Source organism: Oryzias latipes, chromosome 4 (genome assembly GCF_053564925.1).
Source record: "Oryzias latipes strain Hd-rR chromosome 4, Olatipes_Hd-rR_3.1".
NCBI classification, from domain to species: domain Eukaryota; kingdom Metazoa; phylum Chordata; class Actinopteri; order Beloniformes; family Adrianichthyidae; genus Oryzias; species Oryzias latipes.
In genome coordinates, this window is record NC_136240.1 from 17,291,092 (window position 1) to 17,313,200 (window position 22,109).

General features: G+C 40.0%; 2 protein-coding genes across 4 annotated transcripts; both read right to left on the reverse strand.

The window, feature by feature from the left end:
• Nucleotides 1-1,220: 1,220 nt before the first annotated feature.
• Nucleotides 1,221-11,980, reverse strand: mknk2b (MAPK interacting serine/threonine kinase 2b). Its single transcript, XM_023954291.2, has 14 exons — nucleotides 11,769-11,980; nucleotides 11,101-11,300; nucleotides 10,618-10,708; nucleotides 10,372-10,473; nucleotides 10,164-10,261; nucleotides 8,591-8,670; nucleotides 8,400-8,473; nucleotides 8,195-8,299; nucleotides 7,960-8,015; nucleotides 7,751-7,846; nucleotides 4,770-4,964; nucleotides 4,514-4,678; nucleotides 4,387-4,427; nucleotides 1,221-4,183 (listed from the first exon to the last, which is right to left on the reverse strand). Exons 2-14 carry the CDS (start codon nucleotides 11,149-11,151, stop codon nucleotides 3,910-3,912), a joined length of 1,428 nt encoding a protein of 475 aa, XP_023810059.1. The 5' UTR covers nucleotides 11,152-11,300; nucleotides 11,769-11,980; the 3' UTR covers nucleotides 1,221-3,909.
• Nucleotides 11,981-16,939: 4,959 nt separating this feature from the next.
• mob3a (MOB kinase activator 3A) lies at nucleotides 16,940-21,503 on the reverse strand. 3 transcript variants are annotated; one of them, XM_004067938.5, is made up of 4 exons: nucleotides 21,170-21,503; nucleotides 19,709-20,287; nucleotides 18,290-18,492; nucleotides 16,940-17,337 (listed from the first exon to the last, which is right to left on the reverse strand). In XM_004067938.5, exons 2-4 carry the CDS (start codon nucleotides 20,124-20,126, stop codon nucleotides 17,308-17,310), a joined length of 651 nt encoding a protein of 216 aa, XP_004067986.1. In that variant the 5' UTR covers nucleotides 20,127-20,287; nucleotides 21,170-21,503; the 3' UTR covers nucleotides 16,940-17,307. The 3 variants fall into 3 exon arrangements, with proteins under 3 accessions (XP_004067986.1, XP_078802038.1, XP_078802037.1); XM_078945912.1 differs by having other exon boundaries at nucleotides 19,709-20,177; nucleotides 21,170-21,366; XM_078945911.1 differs by lacking the exon at nucleotides 21,170-21,503 and adding an exon at nucleotides 20,861-21,003.
• Nucleotides 21,504-22,109: the final 606 nt, after the last annotated feature.

Genomic DNA, 22,109 nt, shown 5'->3' on the forward strand with positions numbered 1-22,109 from the left:
CAGCTCAGAGTGTAAGAGCTAAAGGATTGTTCCCTTCTAATCCCAATTAAGTCATATGTGATCGAAATTCCTCATTTTTACTCTTTCATTTGTGATTTCTGACAGTGTGCTGATGTTGTTTTTCAGTTAAAACACTTTAAATAAACCTGCCTTGACAGATGTAATTTTATAGTAAAGTTTTTGTTATCCTGGTGAATATGATGCAATTCCTCTCAACAACAAAATTCTGAGCATTAAAAGCATACTCGCCTCAGTCCACACTCCTGTTATGCATAGTTTGGTTGGTGATTCAGGAAAATGTCCGAAATAAAACTGAACCTCAAGATTCAGTTTGACTACTGATTTTCTACCCGACACTATGTTGACTCACATCTCTAGAACTGTATGTGCACAAAATATTAAAATGCTTAATTTTTCTAAATAAGAATAGAATCTGCTGCGTTTCTGCAGTGCAGTGGGGTCAAAAGCTGCAGGATGCTTCTGAAAGAACTATCCAGCAGAGGGAGCCAAATATCACAGATGAACCATAAATGCTGGACAGAAAACAGGTTGGCGTTGCGTCATTTAATGTCCTCATATCCTGTGACGTTTGGAACACTAATAGATGTTATGAAACACACTGGCTTATGTGCATTGTTGAAGCTGTGCTGAAAATCATGTACTTTACTCTGCACCCTTTAAGAACCGTCATCAGAGCATTATGCCTCGCACAGACAGCCTGGAACGGCTGCATGCACTCCAGCAGTTATGCTTTTAATAGTTGAAGCTACATTTGTATATGTTGTTACACTAAAGGTAGATTTTTAAAATCAAAAGGCATTCAGTTTATCCATCACGTTTTTGGACCCCCGTTGTCATTGTGAGGTGGCATCCAGCTGGTCTTGCAGGCAGATTGCATCAGTTTTGTCAGAAGGGGCCTATCCTTCTAAGAAGAGCACATCCACAGTTGCACTCCGTGTGACTAATGCAAGGTGAATCCACAGCCCCCGTGAGTGGGGACGAGTGAGATCATGTTTACGAGCCGCCAAGGACCTGTGTGACAGTCTGCCCACATATCAGGGAGTGCTACTGATAGGATTTACTGCACAGAATCAGACTCAATGGCCTCAACCTTGGCCAGAAGATAAGACAGCTGGTTAATATGAAACAAGTGATACCAAAAGGTACTTCATCGGGTCACGTTCATATGAAAAAACAAAAAAACACACCAGACAGGGAAGTGAATTTTAAAGTATTTTTATTTTTTTTCTTCTCTTTTTTTACAAAAAAGCAATACAAAATTCTTTGTCAACGTATCAGTTTTGCTTTGCATGAACTGCAATCATTCACATGGTACAGTAAAGTGCTTATTTTAAATCAAAAATATTTCTGTATTTGAATTATTTTTGTAAATTCTCCCCCTAAACAGCCACGGCTCGGGGCAGTTTCAGTGTTACAAACAGGCATCAGCTCAAAAATATGCTGGAGAGGACCAGAGTGTAGCCCAACACCACACTGAAGAGATTTGAACATTTCATCTACTTTGCTGGGTTGAAAATGCCTTGCCTGTGGGCTACTGTCAAACTGGGAAGGTTCATGTACCACCAGTTTGAGTAAATGACAGTTGAAACACTTGTTACTTCAAGGAGACATAATTAAAAAAAAAATTTTAAAAATAAAAAAAAAGTGTCCCACTTTCCCAAATAAAAGGCAGTCTAAAAATGTCTGCCCTGTGACAGAAATGCTAATGACCAAAGAAAGAACTTCCAATACGTGAAGATATTAGAATGTGGCCAAAATCTGTGCGTTTCCAGTATCGAACCCCATCAGAAAGTAGGGACAAACTTGTATGAAGCTAAAAAAAAAATACTGAGTTTTTTTTAGGGGCATCTTTGAAACCCCCAAGATTGCCTTGATCACCAGCTTAATGCTTTAAATTTAAAGGTACAAGTTTCCAAAACTGGAGAAAAAAAATAAAACAGCTGCATACACAAATTCAAGTAAGTCTTATTATAAGACATTAAACTTCATAATGATGCATCTGTTGGAAGGTATTTTTTGAACTATTACAGTGTCCTTTAACCAGCAGAATGGCGCCTGGGACACCATTTCCAGAGTACCACTGCTGCAGTGCCAGCAACAGGACATGGACAATCAGAAGTTTCCCCTCTGCGCATTGATCGGTGACATCACCGTCTCGCCATCCTGACTTTAAAGCTTCTTTGGTGAGGTGGCCACAAATCAAAAACCTCACCAGTCCATCACCTGTCAGTTGCAGAGTGATCTTTATGACAAAGATTATTGCCAACTCTTATTTATATAAAAAAAAAATTAAAAACTGAAAAAAAAAAAAAAAAAAAAAAAAAAAAAAAAAATCACCTTCACTGGGCATAAACGCTCCAGCTCCAAAAAATATAAAGTACACCAAGAACTTAAGTAAAATATCTGATGTTTCACCTGAACAGCACCTGCATGACTGTCACCATACAGAAAAATGAAAGCTTATCAACAGCGGTTTTTAAAAAAAAAAAAAAAAAAAAAAAAAAAAAAAAAAAGTGGCACATTAAAATGGAGTTTTTAAAACAAAGTAAACTTATAAATACAACTAAATGCAGAGTTGTGGAATGTTCATCCCTTTTTCATTCTTGCCGCCCCCCCCGGATCCCATTTTAGTTGGAAACATTTCAGCCTCTAAACGTGTGAGAATTTTTCTGGAAGGTGCATCTCAAAGGAAAAAAATACCACCTACAAGTATGTGCTCCAAATAAGTCGCAAATGTATTTGATCAACAAATTACTCTGGTCACAGTGCCCAAAATGTGCTTTTCAAACCCCGTTACCAGGAGTTCTAACCTTTACTCCAAAAAAAAAAAAAAAAAAAAAAAATGGTTCAGGTTAAACTTTTGCAGAAATGTCAGAGGGAAAAAAAAAAATAAAAAAAATATACAAAAAAATAAACTATATAAATGTTTGCAAAGGGACAGATCGTCTACAATGAAAGTAACACTGACCCAAGTTTACATCATACATTCGCCTGGATGACCCCAGCAGAAATACAAGCTTCATATCCTGAAGTCTTTGTTTCTGGGTGGCTGTTTACAACCAAAGACTTTTACAGTAAGACTTTGCTTCTGGGACCATAAATGGTTTGGCATTTATGGCTTAAAAATAAAAAAATGAATTAGTTATTGGTGGTATGCAATAGGTGAGTATTGTTTTCTCTTGAAGCATTAAGTGCATGGCCACTAAACAAGATGAGTGCACGTTCCGTCTCGGACATCACAAGAGGCTCAGATGTGAGGAATTCATCTTAAATGCAGTTTTAACAGAAAATCTTTAGAGCAGTCCCCAGCCACATGATGGACCACACCAGGCACGGACAGCAGCGGCTCACAGCTCTTTCAACCCCCCCCTCCTAAACACCAAAACCTTTTCCACACAGCCTTCATCTTGGCATATTGCATAAGCTTGTATGCATCTGCAGACCAGTCATTCATGCATTTACATACAGGCAGAGAGAACATTCCAGTAACTTAATTCACAGTGGATCCAGCTGTAACATGGGAGCAGCAGAACAGTTAGTCCTTTGGTGTTGGAGCTTAGTTTCAAGATAAATGTTGTGACCCGGGGGGGGGGGGGGGGGGGGGGGGGGGGCAAAGCAATCAACTGGCCCTCCTTCCAAACCTGAATGTGCACATTGCTTTACGCAGGACATGTGCTGATGTGCTTTCAAAGTGCTGCATAAGGGCAGAAGGCATTTTGAAAAAGAGCTGCAAGCAGCTTCTCCCTTCGCAGCTCGGCAATAAAAGCCTAAATTGCAGAGGGACCAAGGCCAGCTAAAGTCAGAGGAACCATTACTGGGAGAGGAGTCTCAATGTCGTCACTGATCTGAACCTGTAAAGAAGGGCTGGGATTCCAGGTTGACACAAGTTCAAGCACAGTCTCCAACGATGACTAGAGGGGCCAGGAGTTGACGTAGCTCCGCAGCAGAAACGGGCCCGCCTTTAGGCTGGCTGCTCCGCTGCCTGCGCCTGGCCAGCTGGGAGTTGGAAGGAGGGGAGAGGTGCACAGAAGAGCCAGAAGCAGTCACCACAAATGGAGCTTCCTGCTGCTGCTGATCTTCCATGCCATCCTGTTCAGCCAGCTGTCGGTTCACAGCCATGGCTTTGTCAGCAAAAAATGTCAGATCTCTGGTACAGCTGCTTCTGTAGGAGAGGGGGGAAAGAGAGAGTCAACGAATCTGAAGTAGGAAATGGAGAAGGATTCTGTCAGTTTATGATGAAAATGGAGGAAATGACTCCAATTAGAGGCTAAGCATCCAACTTCAACCTTTAGCGTCCAATTGTCCATAAGAACATAATCCTTAAATAAAATAGGAAAGACATCAAGAGCTTTGCCATTTTCTCACCTCTGATGTAAGATGGATGTTGATAAAGCATCAGATGCACCCTAAAGGTGAGTAAAGTTGGCTCATTAGACACAAAGTTCAGAATGATGTGTGTGTATGACAGAGGGGGCTTTAAATATTTACTCACCCCTTGCACCCAGGGGTGCTGCAGCACCTGCCTGGCACTGAGGCGGTTTTTGGCATCCCGAACCAGAAGTTTGGATATCAGGTCTTTGGCACTTGAGGAAATGTGAGCCCATTCCTTCTCTGGAAAATCATACTTTCCCTCTTGAATACTTTCAAACAGAGTGTTCTGAAATTGGACAGATTTATCAGTTACCCCAGCCGGATGGGAGAAGTGAACTTTTTTTGGGGTAACCCTCTTTTCAGGATGCATTCATTACCTGGCAGGTGTGACACGGTTCTCCAAATTCCCAGCCACAGTCTCTGCCGCAGCGGCCGACAAAGGGCGGATAGCCACTGAGCATGATGTAGAGGATGACTCCCAGGCTCCAGAGGTCACAGCGCTTGTCATAGATTGTAGCCTCTTCACTGAAGGCCTCAACTACCTCAGGTGCCATGTACTCTGCTGAGCCACACTGAAAGAAGGAAGGCTTCATAAGTATTTAGGAGGGGGGAAAGAAAAGAGAAGGAAAAAAAAAGGCCCACCAATAAAGATAAACAACTCAAAAGAAACACCATCAGCTGCTGCCTCACTCCAGTCAGCTGATATCATGTAGGGGACTTACAGACTGGGGTCTGTTCAAAAGCAGAGGGGCTGTTGTGGGGGCAATCACATGCAACTCATCTGTGTTGCATTAAATACAAAAACTACCATACATCTGAGCCTGGAGGCCATAACATTCCAGTCTTGGTGGTCATTGGTCTAAACCTTTTCAGAGTGAAGACTAGCATAAACAGCTCTGACAAGAGACTAGTTAAAATAATTAGGTCAAATGCTAAACAGGACAAAGGACAGGCTGTACAGCAGCCAGAAAAAAGATTTTGCTCCTGCCAAGTTACATAACTGGTAAATACTCTACATTAAATGTAAACAGATTTGAGGATTTTATTTGAAATCTAAAAACAGCATCATATTTGTTGAATTCTTTCCTTTGATACTTTAAGTATCTAATATTTGTCCAGAAAAAAAATTGTTTTAAAACAGCGAGCACTGATGCATCATGGACTATTCTCTGCCCTCACCCTGCTGCACTTCTTTGCAGTCGATTCCACTGCACAGGAATCTCAAAGGCGTTTCAGTCCAGGGCTCCCCAACCCCCCACACGCTCACCATCAACATGTTTGGAGCTTTACTTCCTGCGACATTTACTAAAAACCACAGTATAGCAATTGCAATAATTAAAGACCCACTCCAATCATCTTTTGACCTACTGTATAAGCATTCCTCCTTAAACAGATTCTGTCCTTCATTGTCCAAAAAAAAAAAAAAAAAAAAAGAAGAAAAAGTACAGTTTTCTAGGACATAGTTTTTGCAGAGCAGCAGTATGCTGTAAGTTTTCTTTAGAGTTGTGGCAGCAACCCAATCCCATTTCCGGTTACACGGCCTTTTACACACCCTCTTGCCAGCTTACAACCCCAACCCAACTAATGGCCCACAATATTTGAGCCATGCGCCCGTAAAGCTGAGCCAGATTCCAGCTCGGACAAGGAAACTCTAGACAAACATGATCCATTTGTCTGCAAGTGGATGCATCAGAATGGAGCAGAGGAGAGAGCTTGTGGTCTACATCACAGCATTTTTTTTTAAATATGCTCATTATTCACAAGAGAATGAATAAAGAAATACTTGGAAATGCGATTTGATGACATCCTTTGGCCATCATGAAAAAAATGCCACAACATGTTAAAAACACAATTTTCATCAGAGTGGGTCTTTAAATCTATATGTTCAGACTAGGAAGTATACTCAGACTAATCTGACAAAACAAGTTAAATAGAAAGGAAACAGAAAAAGTAACCATAGACTTGTGAAGAAACTAAAGATAAACTTAACCAGAAACAGAATGTACAAGATTTCCTGAACACCTTCCTGTAAGCCACAGTTATCTGCTGATCAGCTGCAGGTGCTGCAGGCGTCATTGGTATTGCAACCTGGGGCTTTCCTGAAACCATGTGACTAGTCAGACCATAGTGACACCACTGCAGACACACCTCCACTGTAAACGACAGGATTATCTGTGCAGGAAGACCTGTTCAGTCATGTGGTTGCCCTTGCATCAACAGAACAGCTTTTGTGCGAAGTCATCATGTTCTAGTTTAGCTGCTGCAAGACAATCTGACTGTAGCACCATATGAAAACCAGTATCTATTTTTTCTTCAACAAAAATCCCTCTCTTTAGTTCTTCTCAATGCAGCAAACTTAAAGAAACTCAGTGGAAGTATTGAACAAACAATAACTGGTATCAAATAGACATAAGTACAATGTGCAACAGTAGCTGAAGGAATGTGGGAGCAGGGTACAAATGCCAACCAGCAAGTGAAAATCAGATAACTGGGTACTGTTATCAGGAAGAAAAACAAGCCAAAACGCATGACTGCACTGAGTAGTAATCCCACCCAATTGCCCTCCCCCGCCCACTGGTCTGGCCAATCACAGATCAGTTGCTAGCTGGGAGGGGGCAAGTTTCGAGAACGTGGCTTATGCACAGGCATTGTATGAAAAACAAAGCAGAACAGACACTAGCATCAGGGCAGTGGGGGCCACCAGCCAGACCTGAACCAGAGCTCTGATTCTCTCAAAAACAAATGGTGAAATGTGTGTTTATCCCTTCACAGTAACCAATAACAGAATGCTCTACCAAAATAGAAGCTTTTAAATCAAACTATTCATGGCTTGACCTTTACTTCAAAAACAAACTAGCAAAAATTATTTCTAATAAATTGCCACAGAGCCAATGATAATTGAGTGCTAAAATAGATAAAAGATGACCATGTGTGCTCACTTATTAAATCTGAAGAAATGCTACATTTGTAAAAACAAAGTCATTGTTATTGGAACCCCTATTGCCCCCCCCCCTACATTCCTGCTCACCAAACAGATCCTTCACCTGTTCCCTTCCATCACACACATTGTATTTATAGCACAACATCTTGCTTCACTGGACATTAAGAGCCGTTTCTTTGTAGTGTTGAAACCAAAGATTGAAATGTGTGTACATATTTGGTATAATAAAAAAGGACACGTTTTCTTTGTTGGCGTCCACTGAAAATGACAAAACTAGCAACTACTAAGCAGAACTTCATAAAGTTATGGTTTTACAGATTAAAATGTACATAAAGCATCACAGGAAAAAAAGAAAACTTGTTTAAAATACAGTGTTAAAAACCCAAAAAAAACATTTAAGAATAATGGTTGACTTACAGGAGTGAGCAGTTCAGGGGTGGAGATTGGTGAACTATCACTGTTTAACTTGATCCCACTACCCAAGTCAAAGTCGCATATCTTGACTGGTGATATCTGCAACAAAAAAAAAAAAATCTTATCAATTTTGGACAGATTCTTTCCAACACTAAATGCAGACCTGGTAAAGTTTAAAAAGTTTATGACCATAGTGATGACAGTAAACAAACCTTGTCTGCGCTTTCACAGAGGATATTTTCAGGCTTCAAATCTCGATGCGCCATTCCTGAAAGAAATGTTATGTGAAGTTAGCAATGCTAGTTTTTAAATAAATTATAAATGTGCTTATTTTATTAGCCCTGGCATTTTTTAAGAACAAAAACTGTGGTAGAAAAAAATCACAAGAGCTGCTCATTACTGTGGTTGCTCTGTTAAAAATAGTTTCAGGCAAAAAAAGTTTCCTACCTTTGTTGTGCAGGAAATCCAGAGCACTGGCGATGTCATGAACAATAACGCTGGCTTCCTGCTCACTGAAGCGCTGCCTCTTGTGAATCTGTGCCAATACTGACCCTGATCAAAAATGAAAGTGACAAGAACAGGCATTTCAAGACATGATTTTAAACAACTATTTAAGGGGGAAGTGCAACAAGTGAAGCTAAAATGCACCAACCTCCTCTGAGCTTTTCAAACACCAAGTAGAATTTGTCTTCTTCCTCAAAGAACTCCACCAGCTCCAGAATATTCCTGCAGACAATAAAGGGATGCAAGACAGGTTAGAAAACTACAGATTAGAGGAGCAAACATTTTGGTTAAGTGCTGTTTTATCACCATGTAGCATATCTTAAGATAGCAGGACATTACCTGTGACCCTGGCACTGATAGAGCATCTCAACTTCTCGAAAGACACGGCTGCGGCTGTGTCCTGGTCCTTTTTCAATGATCTGGAACGCAAGAGAAACTTAATTATTGATACATTTGTGCAAATCCAGACAAACAATCAAAGCACAACAGTCATCGTGTTCCCATTTTGCTTTATCATAACTATGCAACTGCAAAAACACTTGGCTCTCCATAGCACCGCTCAATCAAAAATATAACAGCGGGAAAGAAATCTATTTATAGAGCCTCTGATGTGTGATGCTTTTTAAAGTTTTAAGGGCTCTTAGTGGGGGACAAGGGTCCCAGAATGTCCTGTGAGCCACTCCAAAATAGTTTCCAAAGAGGAATGTAAATGTAAACTTGTAGGCTGGGGATTCGAAATAAACTTTAAGCTTCCCAGAATGACTGAGATAACCTGTTGACACTACGGCAAACCTGAATTTTCCAGTTCTGGTTGGTTTTTGTCTGATTGGGATACTACACATGCCTCAGTTCCTGGTAGCTGGATTACAGCTAGTATTGAAGGCGAGTGAGCCCAAAGTTGTAATGTGTGTCTAGGATTAAAGCAAAGAAAGGGGCCCTTGAACAGCAAAAAAAAAGCCTGTGTACTGCTCCAACCCGAACAGTCAGCAGGATAACTAGTCCCTCTGCCAATGCATATTTTGCTGAGCACAAAAACATATGAAAAACAAAACAGAAAAAAAACAGACAGGCAAATGTCCCACCAGTGCAGGCATGACAAGCAACATATTAGCTAAAAATCCAGGGTCAAAAACAACCCTGGGATAAGAAATGAAACCTTCACGACAAAAGAAGGGCTCACAGACGGGACAACAATACACCATTTGCTCGGCCCCAGCTTTTGTTGCAACTGCAATATGAGACTGGAGGCAACAGCCCCCGACAACCATGTCTGGGGGGGGGGAGGGGAAGTCGGGACATCTGGAGCTGTCTGAACCCTTCATCAACCTCCAACTTTTATGCCCTCTTGCAAAAAAGTAAATACAAGACTTAACCAAACAAAGCACATGGCAGTGCAAAATTCTTCTAAAATGGTGACAAAGCAACTTGGGCAAAAGTAAGATTATATTATTTTGACTAAAAGAAAATTTGAGTGATTTTAGTGAAGTAGTAAAAGTTTTGGAAACTCAGTAGTCCCAACATGCACGCACATCAACCTCTACCAAAGCAAAAACCTAATACTGAGGAGAGAGAACAAAGCAGTGTCAACACCCCGGGTCACAACCCTCACCCCCGGCTCCTCCTTACTTTGTGGGTTTTTGTTTTTGAACAGTTAGAAGAACATAATGTTCTCACAACCAGCGTCCTCTACAGGCAATAAAACTAAAGAAAGGGGGGTGGGGGTGTGTTCTTTTCAAGTCTCTGATAGGCTCCTCACCAAGACAGTGAAGAGGAAGTTTCCGATAACAATCACTAAAGTAGTTCGCTGGAAGAGTGCAGAAGCTGCACAGACAACTTCCAGACAACTGATGCACTACAATACCACCGCAGCGTAAAAGGAGGAAGCACTGAGACATGTATTGCAGTGAATTACCTTAACGGCATATTCTTTGTTGGTGATGAGACTGATGCATGTTTGCACTCTGGCATAAGCGCCCTCACCCAATACCTCATCTTGGAGCCTGTAGACATCTGTGGTTAAAAAGAAAAAAGTGGAGGGGGGCGTTAGAAAGTTTTGGTTTTGATGCAATTTACTTAAAATTATCTGCCTTGAAAGTGTTAGAAATGAAAAAAGCCCATACCCTCAAATCGTCCAGAGAAACTGTCAGTTGCTCGGCAACGCTTCTTCTTTTTGTTTCTCTTCTTGGCATCAGGAATATCAATAGGCTGACTGGAAGGCATGTCTGCCAAGGAATGAGCAGAAATAATAATTGAAGGAGAACCCAAACAAAAACAAGAAGGAATATGCTTTAGGCTCACGGTTTGCAAAGGGAAAAAAAAAGGCCACAAAGCATCTTAATAGATAAAACCCAACCCAATATACTCACCGTGTCTTGGGGAGGAATCAAAATTAAATGATGAATCAAGAAGATGGGATCCATTCTTGGTGAAATCGTCTGATTCAAACGGGTTTTGACCCTGAAAAATAAATAATAAAGTTTCACTTCGCAAATGTAAATACCTTTACAGAAGTTAGTAAAGCCACTTTCTGCAAGTGGGAAATCAAAGTACATTCATACCAAGAAAGAAACTACGATTAAATCCCATCTAAAGATAACATTTTTGCCAAATCTCTTCTGATGTGTTAATGTTTGACTCTTCAGTGCGGCACAAACACGTGCCATAAGGCCACAAGTCAGCAATAACATGTGGGACAGCAACAGATGTCTTTAAATATAGACAAGCAACGACCTATAAAACATGCTGACAAACGTGGTCTGGAAACAGTCCTCAGTTCCTAGAGGCATTGAAACCTAATAAGAAAGCATGAGCCTCTTCCCTTAAGGTAAATAAAATAATCAAGAGTTCACCTTGAAAGAGCGGTGGAATCCAGTGACTTCGGTTATCTTGTTTTGCACCATTTTTGCTTTTGGGTTGGTAATTTTTCCTCGGTGGATGTGCGGCGGCGGTGGTTTTCCGGAGTATTAGTGAGCACTTCTCAGAAACAGACAGCCGTTTCAGAGAGAGTGGCGGTGGATGACACTGCGCTGCGGCGCTTTAAACGGGAGCCCTAGGAATACAAACACGTCGTAACGTTACCAAACACGCAGATTACTGAAGCGAATTCACCAAAGCACACAAAACCATAAAAACATACCTAAAAAACGAGCTTCAACTATATTAAAGTAAAAACACCTTAGTAGGCGTGACTCAAAAATAACGCCCACAAATGGCTCATTTTCGCACGTCAATTCAGCAAATACAACAACTTAGTTCAAATAAAATCAAAAGAATATATAAAGAAAAACTCCAGTTTAGAAAACATTAAAATGTGGCAAGAAGCCCCGCTGTGAACAAACAATTAAAGACAACTAGCACCGCCGCAGGGAGGCTAACATCCATGAGCTAACTACCAGCGCACGCGACTTTCAATGCTACAACACAAAAGAATAATAATAGGTGCCCGTTAGAACCACACTCTCAAAGCAAAATATGCAACAACAAAAACACAGCAAAAAGGGGACTTTGTCCTACTTACCCCGTTGCTACTTTTATAGCTCCAGAGTTAGCGTCGTTGTTTTTGCCTCACTGCTCCAACAGCCGCAGAGGGCGGTTAAGGGGAGGTTTTGCCAGATGGGTAGTGCGTGGAAGGTGGCTGGAAAATCACAGCGTGGGTGTTTTTATAAGCTCAGGTTGACTCCGCCTTCCTTGGGGCCGCGTCACTGGCAGACTGGAGGCATCACGTGTCTTCTAGAAAAGGACATGTTGTGGCAAGGTTCCATTTCTTGTTGATAGTTGTGACCTCCGCCGAACAAAAGAGGATGAAACCGCCAATTCACTTGGTTCACCTCTAATATAAACAATACTTAACTATTTTCAAAACCCTTTAATACTTCTAAGGTCAAATGTGCATTTTTGGGGATGTTTTAGGACATGCGTTTTGAACAAATGTATCCTCCACGCGAATTGGAACTTGACCAAGTGAGCTCTGCTTTGTTTCAGAGGCCTCCCAGCTAACATGATATGTTGGGTACGTGCACAGCCGCACAGTCAGCACCATGGCTGTGTTTTTAGGGTTTGCAGCAAAGCAGGAATATTTGATTGAAAACATTTATTTCATAATAAAACAAAAGTTAGGTTTTTTAACACAGTTTATCTAAATAAACACAACTCCACCTCTCATTTTCTGTGAAATGAGAAAATTATACACACATAGAATGAAACTTTATCTAATTTTCCTTTATGCACATTACACCAGTGCTTACTTTTCTGACCTGTCTTGCACTCTGTTATAATAAAAGGAGACATATACTTTTGGTTTTGCTAAAGGCTAATGCAACTTCCAGACATCTTAATGAAATGCAGACTGAGAGGTCAAACTGACACAAAGATTACCAAATTCCAAACATGCCCATGTTGTTTTTGATAAGTCAAAATCAAGTTTTAAGTCTGTTAAAGTGATTGAACTGACATTTCTGAACAAGTCCCCTATTTACAATTTCTGTGTACATTTTGCCACAAAGCAGAAAATACAAGACAGCCGTTGTTTCTCAGGTGTTTCCTATTTATGTGGCAACACTGTTCAATGAAAAACTTGAACAATAACTTCAGTCTTTTTCATGTGATTACACATTTAGAGCATTTTGCGTAATTGGTTTTCAGAGGTTTACTGCAGGAGAATCTGTATAAGATGCATGGAATCACATCAGCTAGGAGTGTGACAGAGAGGAGTCTTAGCAAACCAGTTGTAATTCTATGTTCTGTGAAAAATGGGGACACGAGCAGGAATATTTGAAAGCCCGATGAAAAGATTCTTCCTATGAGTGTAGTGACATCTTGCCATGTTCGTGATAATGAAAGGAATCTAGGAACTCGCTAAAGCAAACCATAAGTCTTCTCTTGGCTTCTAATTGTGAGATGCCATAGCAATATTGCAAAAAGAACCCTTGCATGTAATTGTAATATTACCAGATACTAAATAGAACTGTGGCTGGGAAACATCAGAGGAGATTTCACACATTTTTGCTGTTTGTTTACCAAATGTTTTTCTTTTTTCTCAACAGAAGAGCAAGAATCGTTGTTCTAGTTTACCACCAAATAGAATTAAATTTGTTTTTTTTAACTATGTCTTTATGTATGTGGCTCCCAATCAAACTGAGCAAATATTCCCCCATCCCCATTTGTACTCTTGCTGTAATCTTGTTGTTGTTTGTGACAAAGGGCTTTCTGTCTTTCTCCTCAGTCCTCTCCTCTTTTCCCCTCTCACGTCTTAAACATAAATCTAATGGTACCAAATGTTACATAAGTGTTTGGGTCACCCTCTTTTGCCAAGAGCACACAGTGTAGTTGAAGCTTTCGCAGCAAACAAGATCTCACTTAGACGGGCAGTGGGTGGGCCCCGAGTTACTACAGGGCAAATCGAAGAGGAATGGGCTGACACATGCATTTTGCTACACTACAACAACACACGTGACGTGAGATGTAAATCGCTCCGAAATTCAGGATGTTTTCTTTATTTTGATGCTACTTGAAATGGGATACAGCAAAAGTGTGTCTCATTTTCTCATTGGTTGTCATAATTATCCACAGCTGCTCATTCTTAAAGTAAAAAAAAAAATGTATTTACTGAAAATTAAGCACAATTTCTTGTTAAGCCTTGAGTTTAAAGGCCTTTTTGACAACAAAAGAAAAACAAATACATCCCGCCATCTTAAAACCTATATTATCAGGAGGTAGTTTTTGTCAGTTTTTTAAAATTTTTTTATTTCTGCACAGCTTTATGGGGGAAGAATTGCATCAGTCAAACATGTACATGCATTCACAAACTTCATCTCAGGCACGTTTAAATAGCACGTGTCAAAAGCCAAGCGATCGGCGAGCCTCTGTCTTACACTGTTTCAATAGTTTACATACTTTTCTTAAGTTGCAAGTTTGTAGTGCCACTGAGTGCAACTTCTCAGATGAAAAAAACAAAAACAAAATAAAGCTCCCCTAATCCAAAAGGAAGCAAACATAACGTCTGGGACTAATGGATACGTTTAGGGGAAAATTTCCTGACCGAAACTGCTTTCACACAGACTTGCCAAAGGTTTCGCAAAATTGTTCTGCTTTTGCTCCGTTGAACTTGTACTTTGGGAAACCCTTTTCACATTCTCTGTTACATAACCACATTCAGATTTGTACTTTTAAATACTTGGGAAAAACAGCTGAAAGTTCACATTTTTCCAAAGTTTGTCTCCTTTTAATTTCAAAACAACTTTTTGCAGAACATATTTCCAAATTTTTTTTTTACAGTTTTATCATCTTTTCTTTAACTGTGTTTAATTTTCAACTACACCTTGATATCTATTTGTTTTGATTTCAACCAAAAAGTATGCTTTCAGTTAAAAAGCTGCAAATTTGAATAGTACATGTTCTGCTTTGTTGATTCTTGTTTGTGCGCCTTGGCCTCCCTTATAAAATATCCTCACACTAAAACTAAAATAATGATCATTTTATGTCTACACTGTGCAGTGCCATGAGGCATAGAGCCACCAAACCGTAATGGGTGTGTACATGCTGATACACATTATCTCCCAAACCCTTCTTTCTTCCACTGTGTAAATAATCTCACTGTACCATCAAAACAGTGTGCAGACGTTGCCGTACAAAAACAAAGCTGGACATGCGTCACTCTGCCTGGCTGCGGCCTGCACTTCCTCCCTTTGCTCGATGGCTCCTGGCCGTGCTTCCCCTCACATTTTGGAAGTGCAGAGCCCTTCGAGGCTCTCCGGTACATTCCAGGAGAGAAAAACAGAAGGGAGGGGGCAAAAGGCGGGCTGCACACAGCTCATCTGACACGTAACAGGCATAGCACATGCTGCCAGAACACAGTGCTGAGAGGAAGTCACTGACTGAGGAGCGGGAGTGGAAAGACAATCCTGTGAGAGGATCAGGTTTCAGAGGGCGGAGAGGCCTTTCCGGTTGGTGATGCTACACAAGCAGCTTGTTTCATCATGTTAGGTTTTTCAAAAATATGGAAATATGTCAAAAGTTTTATGTCTTCTAATGGATTAGAACTAGTATTTTGGTAGTAAACATACTTCCAGAAATGCATAACAGTCGAATCTTTACATTAACAGCCTTGGGCATGCCACTGGGTGTGATCAAGTGATGGATTATATTTAAACAGGGGATGTCCAAGTGGGAATGTACCTTCTGCTCTGCTTCACCTTCAAGTACACTGAGATGACCCTATTAAAATCTTTCAGAGCACCGTAGAGTCAACTTAGTTATTTTTTAAACGAAGTGTGTCCAGAGGGAAGTTGCTGTAAATGAAAGTAAAAACATTTCTAAGACTAAAAAGATAAACCCAATCCCAAGTTTGTTAGGGAAAAAATATCCGATTTAAACATTTTGAAAATGAGGATCAGTCAGAAATCCCAGGTAATATAAAACAAGTTTATAATCTAATAAAAATATGATTTCACCACTGCTCACTGCCTCTTATTTTTTCAAAACTTGTGTTGTGACGTGACACAATTGAATGTATTTGCTGTGGTAAGGTGTTTTTGGTAATGGATTTTCTTCAGTTTGCGAAAGCAAATGTGATTTTGTAATCCCCATATGCAAGCCTGCACAAAGTGCAGCACAACAGTAATAAAAGGCAATATGGCGCAATTCGCTGCAACGTGCTCTTTAGAGGGTGTTTTCATGTAAACTCATAGAGCTCATAATGATCTGGTTTAAGCGGTAAAATAGACTCATTTACTCGCATTTTCACCTGTATTCAGCTGTGAATGTTGTTCTGAACTGCTGCCCTCCTTTATAAAAACCTGAGGGCCGAACATTAGACACTCTTTAATAATATATGATGAAATATGACATCAGAAACACCCTACTGGAAAAAGAAAAGCATCATTTTCACTTTTAAAGTGCTACAAGGAAGACTTTGGCTTTAAAACAGGATTATTCAGCATTATCCACAATAGTTTTCATATTGTGACACCATTATTATAGTCTGTATTTGTCTTCCTGCTATGATGAATGTGGAAAATCCACCTGCAAATACTCAGAAATGAAGCTTTTGAAACTTTTTCCAATGTTTGTGCTTTCCTCTTCGAGTCCCTTTAAACGGATGTAATCCGTAAACTGAAGTTTATTTTGACTGACAACTGCAAGTCAGCGTGAGCAGCAACCCTATTCTAGGAAGCATCCAGTGCTGCTGCTGACCCATTCATTCACAACAAACCTCCCTCTGTTTTCACAACAGTACAGTCTGGCTTGTTTCTTATATAAGCGGCTTAGCCTGAATCAGGTCTCCACTTCACCACTTTAACTGCTCCACTGGGCACATTTCGTAAGAGCTAGGGCTGTAGGGCAACTCTAGCTCCCCAGTCAGTGCAGGAGGGTTTTTGTTGTCTGCTGCCACCCTGTGGGCAAATGCGACGGTGCTCCTCTGAGCTCATCATCATGTGAGGTCTGAGTCCCATGCAGGCTCTACCTGCCAAACCAGTCAGTAACAAACACCTGACGGCTTGACATCCGAGAACGCGGCTGGAAGCCTAGAGTGTAAAACAACACACACTCTATTGTTGCCACGCCTCTGGCCATTACTGTATTTAGTTCAAATGTAAATGGTAGTCATGATAAAATTCCATGAAGTCAACACATTTTAATGCGTCAAACTGAAAAGCTGCACTTCAGGAATGTAAAAAGACCAGGTGGAGGTGGAATAGTAAAGAATCAATTTATTGTAACGACATATTGGTTTTACGGACAAAAAGTAAGATACCACACTAGGTTTAAATCATTTAAAAACAACAAAAAAAAGAAATTGATAGCATCTTGGAATGATTAAAATTCAAATAAAATAGAAAAACATCAACACAAACATACAGCTTTTAATACTGTGCTCAGTCTGAAAATGTTTTTTTTTTAAGGAAGAAAACAGCTCACAGGGTTCTTCGTTAAAACCTACAATATGTGGCTAAAATAGATTACAGTACTTAAATATAAAAATAGACTCTTCAATGTTTGCTCTATGATTCAGACTTCGAGGTGGACAGATGAACTGGGCTGCTGCGTCCCGGGGAGTTTCAGTGGCACATCCGAGCAGTCATCTCTTTCTGCAGCAAAAAGAAAACAAACAAACGTCAATCCCAGTCAGTCCGGCGGGATGCAAACCTCAGCATTTTCTCTCAATGCAACCCCAGATAAAAACGGAGACAGCTTTTTATCAGTGTTTGAAAAACAAAAGGACCTCTAAAAAGCTTATTAATCTTTTATAAAGCAACTTAATGGTTTAAGATACTACAAAAAATATAGATGCAAGTTTGCTGAAAACACCACAGCAAGTATCGTTCCTTGTTGTTTTATAAAACACAATTTTTAGAGTCAGATTCTTTTGTGAATAATACGAAATGATCAAGTCAAAGGAATAGATAGAATAATTCTGGTTATCCAAGAAAACCATCAGAAATATCTAAAGCTTCAGTCTTCATTGATCACTTGGCAACAAGGTTCAGGTTAAAAGCAGAAATCGGGTAAAAGAAAATGTCAAAAACTATGTTTAGTACAAACATGCGACTACAGAGAAAAGTCATTTGTGCCCAGAGTTTCAGCTTTATATTATATCTGCGTGTTTTCTTGGTTTACTTTTGTCAATCACAAATGTAAGCAACAATAAATAAAATTAGGAAGGATATCAAATATTCAACTCAAAAGAAACTTAGTCAAAAAAAGGGGAAGACTATGTCAAATTAATTAAAAGAAAAAAAAAAGGGTTTTACAGAACTAAACCACAAGAGGCACTGTTTGATTTCTTTGATTGTCTTAAATAAATGCCCTAAGACGCATTAAAAATATTTGTATTTTAAAAATAATGAGTTCATACAGAATGGGAAAACACGCTTTGTTGGTTTTATCTACTGTAATGCATTTATTATGAATTATGGATAGATTAGTAAATACATTGTTTGATTTATTTACTTGTATGATTAAATATTAATGCCCAGTTTATGTAAAGGTGATCTCAGACAACTTGATGACATCATCCTCAGCTTTAATGACTCCACTCACCAGAGGCTCCAGTTCTTTGTGGTCCATCAGGTTGAACTCAATGACAAAGTAATAGAAATGCTTGTAGCAGGTGTTGACGTGGGCCTCAGCCCCCATCTGGCTCACGCGGTCAAAGTGGTGGATGTAGACGTGGACAAACACCCGGAACAGACGTGATAAAATCTTCTTAGCCACCTGCATGAAGTTCTTAGGGAAGGGAGTACCTGAGAATGGAGCAGGTTGGGAGAGTTGTGGTCAAGACAGGGCAATCCTTCACAGTAACAAACACGGTTGGACCGACGGTTTTTATTTGGACGTTGAGGTCCGATCTTGTGTGCTAATCTTTTTGCTCTGCTCAGTTTGGATGCCAGATGTGCAAGGATGCGGTCAGGAATCAGCTGGAACGAGAATGCCGGACCAACTCAACCTAGTTCTGAGAAATAAAGGCCTAATATCAGGGCCAAATGACGAACAAAGTGCATCATTTAGCTTTGACTAATGCAAAACGTGTAGAGATCTGCTGCAGCGAAGCAACGCAGAGGCTCTGTGTGTTCACTGAGCATGTGTGACCCAATTATTAATCCACTGCCTGGACGTTTCAGTTGGTAAGTCATCTACCGGGACACACAGCAGGGCACACACACACACACACAATCACAGAGATAATATCTCAACAAAAATGTTGAGATTAAATGCTTACAGTGTGTAGCACTGCAGCTAATCTTAAGCGTGTGGCCTTGCAGACGTTCTAAAAAATAGCCCACCGTTTGGGGCTTTAATTGTGATTTTTAATTGCATGTAAAACTAATTACTTGCTTCTATTTTCTCTGCAACAATTTTGTACCTTAAAACAAAATTTCTGAGAATATAAAAAAAGCCCAGAGAAGAAGAAGTTCAGGTGCTGCTCCGCTCTAACACAAACAAAAGCTTTAATCGTGTTGCACTTCACCCTTATTTTGTGTATCAATGTATGAAAACGAGTGGGCGGATTGATCCAGCAGAAAAAGAAAAAAAAAAGCAAAGAAAAAAAGCGATTTCAGCAAGAAAAGCTCCTATTACATCTTCTTTTTGAAGCTCTAAAATGAAAGATCTTATTAGTACAACTATAAACAAATTTCACAAATACAGTTTAACTCCAGATCAAGAAGGAATTTGACCAAATTAATTCGGCAAATGTCGCCCATGTGTGATGTGTGAGCATCAAGGAAGTGGGGCAGGAAGTGAATCTGAGTAACAGATGCTCATATTTAGAAATATGTCGCTTCTAATGTTGAGCAGGAAGTGATACATTATTTTGTTCATCTCCAGAACCATAAAAGTTCAGACATATTAGAAAAACAAACGAGTTCAAGTATGAGGAGGGAAAAAAAGAAGCAACTGCTGCCTTTGTAGAAACAAACAAACAAAAAAAAGTTATTATTGGCTAAACTAAATACTTACCGACATTAGTGGGGAAGATATTCTCATTGTTGATTTGTACCTCTATCCAATCCATGAGGAGGCTCATGTATTTGGGGGCGGACAGCGTGGTGGGCCTTTTGTACTTGTGCTCGTCTTGCCAGCGATACTCATACTTGGGGCCCCCGGACATGACAGGGCAGGTCTGATCAGTGCAGGAGTCACTGATGGTGCCATAGATGAGGTTGATCCGGTTGAAGAAGTCGACCACGTGGACGGCCACCCAGTCGTTGAGGTCCTCGCCGTGGGGCAGCTGCACGGCGTGCTTCAGGTCCAAGCCAGCGTTCAGGGACGCCTGGGCCTTCTTGTGCAGCTCGAAGCGCTGCGTTCCAGGCTCAAACTTGCGCTTGGGCCGGAATGTCCTGTCTTTGTTGAAGACTTGTTTCAGGGCCATGGACATGGTCGTCAGTGGTGGCGCCTGATTATTTGAATTTTTTTGGTGAATTATTTACTGTGGAAATAGAAGCAGGTCAAAAAGGTTGTGTAAACAACCTGTGGGAACTTGTTACTGACGTATTTTGATATTTGTTTGGACTTGGTCAGTCAGGAGGTTCTTTGATCCTGAATATGATAAAAAAAAGAAAAGATTGCAATGTTTAGTTAGAAAATACAAGTTTATTCTAAATTAAAAGCCTTCGTATAGAGTTTTTACTTCGTAAAAGCGGATTATTAATAACAATGCATGTTGAATTCATTTTTAGATCAAAAACTTAATTTTTACTCAAAGAATCTGCTCTTACAGCTCAATAAACAATGACAAATAATTTCTTAAACAGTGGCAAGAAGTAATAAAAATCTCGTTATTCACTAATGTGAAGTTTTGTTAATATAAGTTTTATTAGTTTAAATTAAGATAGCAATCTAATATTGGGTGCACAAAAACTGTTAATTTAAATAAAGTTAATATAAAACTATTGGGTGGATTGTTATTACTTTTTAGTTTAAAAAAAAAAAGAAAAAAAAGGAAGAAAATGGGAAGAAACTGTCGTAAAAATTGAAACATGGTGACTCATTTCCTATTTCACACTACTAGTACTAATGCCACCCCGAAGGAAAATTTGTTGCGGAATGGCTACTAATTCCTCAACCTGTCGTTTATCTAACAAAGTCTCGATAAAATGTTTATCTAAACACCTCTCTGAAATGCCCCACCGCCTCGGGGTTTACTGGCGGCTTTTATGCTCCTTTTCCAGGATGAAAGCCAGAGATTAAACGGGGGCACATGACGACTGCACGAAGTTTGTTCGCCGACGACCTGTTGCTCTGAAACCGCAGCAAAACTCCACAGAGACTGACTAACTTACGCTACACACGAGTAATGCACACAACTTTTTCATGATAAGTCCAAGAAAGAAAAAAAGAAAAGGCAGCACGACTGAACTACGACGGCTCTTCAAACGGTGACGAAATCGCCCGAGTTGAAAGCCACTTTCCCGAACTTACTTGTTCCGCCTTCCTGTTTCCTTCGACGTTCGGGCGACTCTTATCTGATAATCGATGCTTGAGGGTCGAAGACATGCGCGAGCTACATTATGGATACACGCAATACAACAATACGAAGACTTAAGAAAGAACCCGCAAACATGACAGATTAATAAAACAACAAATGTCCGACTCCTCCCTGCAGAGAAAAGAGTCCAGCAGTGTAAAGCGGGAAGTGATGACAAATTCCACCGGTAAAGATTTTCAAAATAAAACGAAAATCCAACTAAGCTTGAAAAGGGCACTACGTGTGAACAAAAACACGTAATACATATTTTTTTTAAAGACTCACTCCAATGACTATTGTGTTTTTGGTGTTTTTAACATGAAGGGCAAATATAAAGAAAATTAGGATTACAATTGCATTTCGGAGCATTCCAATTCACAAAAGCTTGTAGTTGTTATGCATAAGCTACAATTGGCAGGCCACAAGCTCCCTCCTCTGTTCCATTCTGATGCTTCCTATTGCAGACGGTTACATCCATGTGTATCTTTGTTTTCCTCATCTGGTGGGATCTAGCCCACCAAGCTTACAGCCCCAACAACGCTGTTGTTGGGGCTGTAAGCTTGCTGAAGAGGGTAAACAGAGACGTGATGGGAAGTGTGAGCAGGCTTACAACAATCATGACAACAATCCCGCCTACAACTCAGTGGTGAATTTCAGATGAACTTCTGCCAATCTGTAGAAACCATGTCCTAAAAAATGACAGGTTTTGTCAAAATGGCATCATAATTAAAAGGCCAATGGGAACACTTTAAAAATAGATGAAAAAGATGATCAGAGGGGGACTTTTAGTCTTTTTAAAGTAAATAATAGCAGATCATTTACTTAGGAACAATGATAGCCTGGTGAATAATAACATGAACTTTCACCAGGAGAACCTTTTGCAGGTTACCTTAC

What these genes read in the sequence shown, in the direction of transcription:
- mob3a (XM_004067938.5), bottom strand. Translation starts at nt 20,126, where the DNA reads ATGTCCATGGCCCTGAAACAAGTCTTCAACAAAGACAGGACATTCCGG. An exon ending in TATCTTCCCCACTAATGTCG is followed by an intron (nt 18,493 to 19,708) that starts GTAAGTATTTAG and finishes CTCCATTCTCAG; the next exon opens with GTACTCCCTTCCCTAAGAAC. An exon ending in ACAAAGAACTGGAGCCTCTG is followed by an intron (nt 17,338 to 18,289) that starts GTGAGTGGAGTC and finishes TTTTTGCTGCAG; the next exon opens with AAAGAGATGACTGCTCGGAT.
- mknk2b (XM_023954291.2), bottom strand. Translation starts at nt 11,151, where the DNA reads ATGGTGCAAAACAAGATAACCGAAGTCACTGGATTCCACCGCTCTTTC. An exon ending in GTTTGAAAAGCTCAGAGGAG is followed by an intron (nt 8,300 to 8,399) that starts GTTGGTGCATTT and finishes ATTTTTGATCAG; the next exon opens with GGTCAGTATTGGCACAGATT. An exon ending in AACCGTGTCACACCTGCCAG is followed by an intron (nt 4,679 to 4,769) that starts GTAATGAATGCA and finishes GTCCAATTTCAG; the next exon opens with AACACTCTGTTTGAAAGTAT.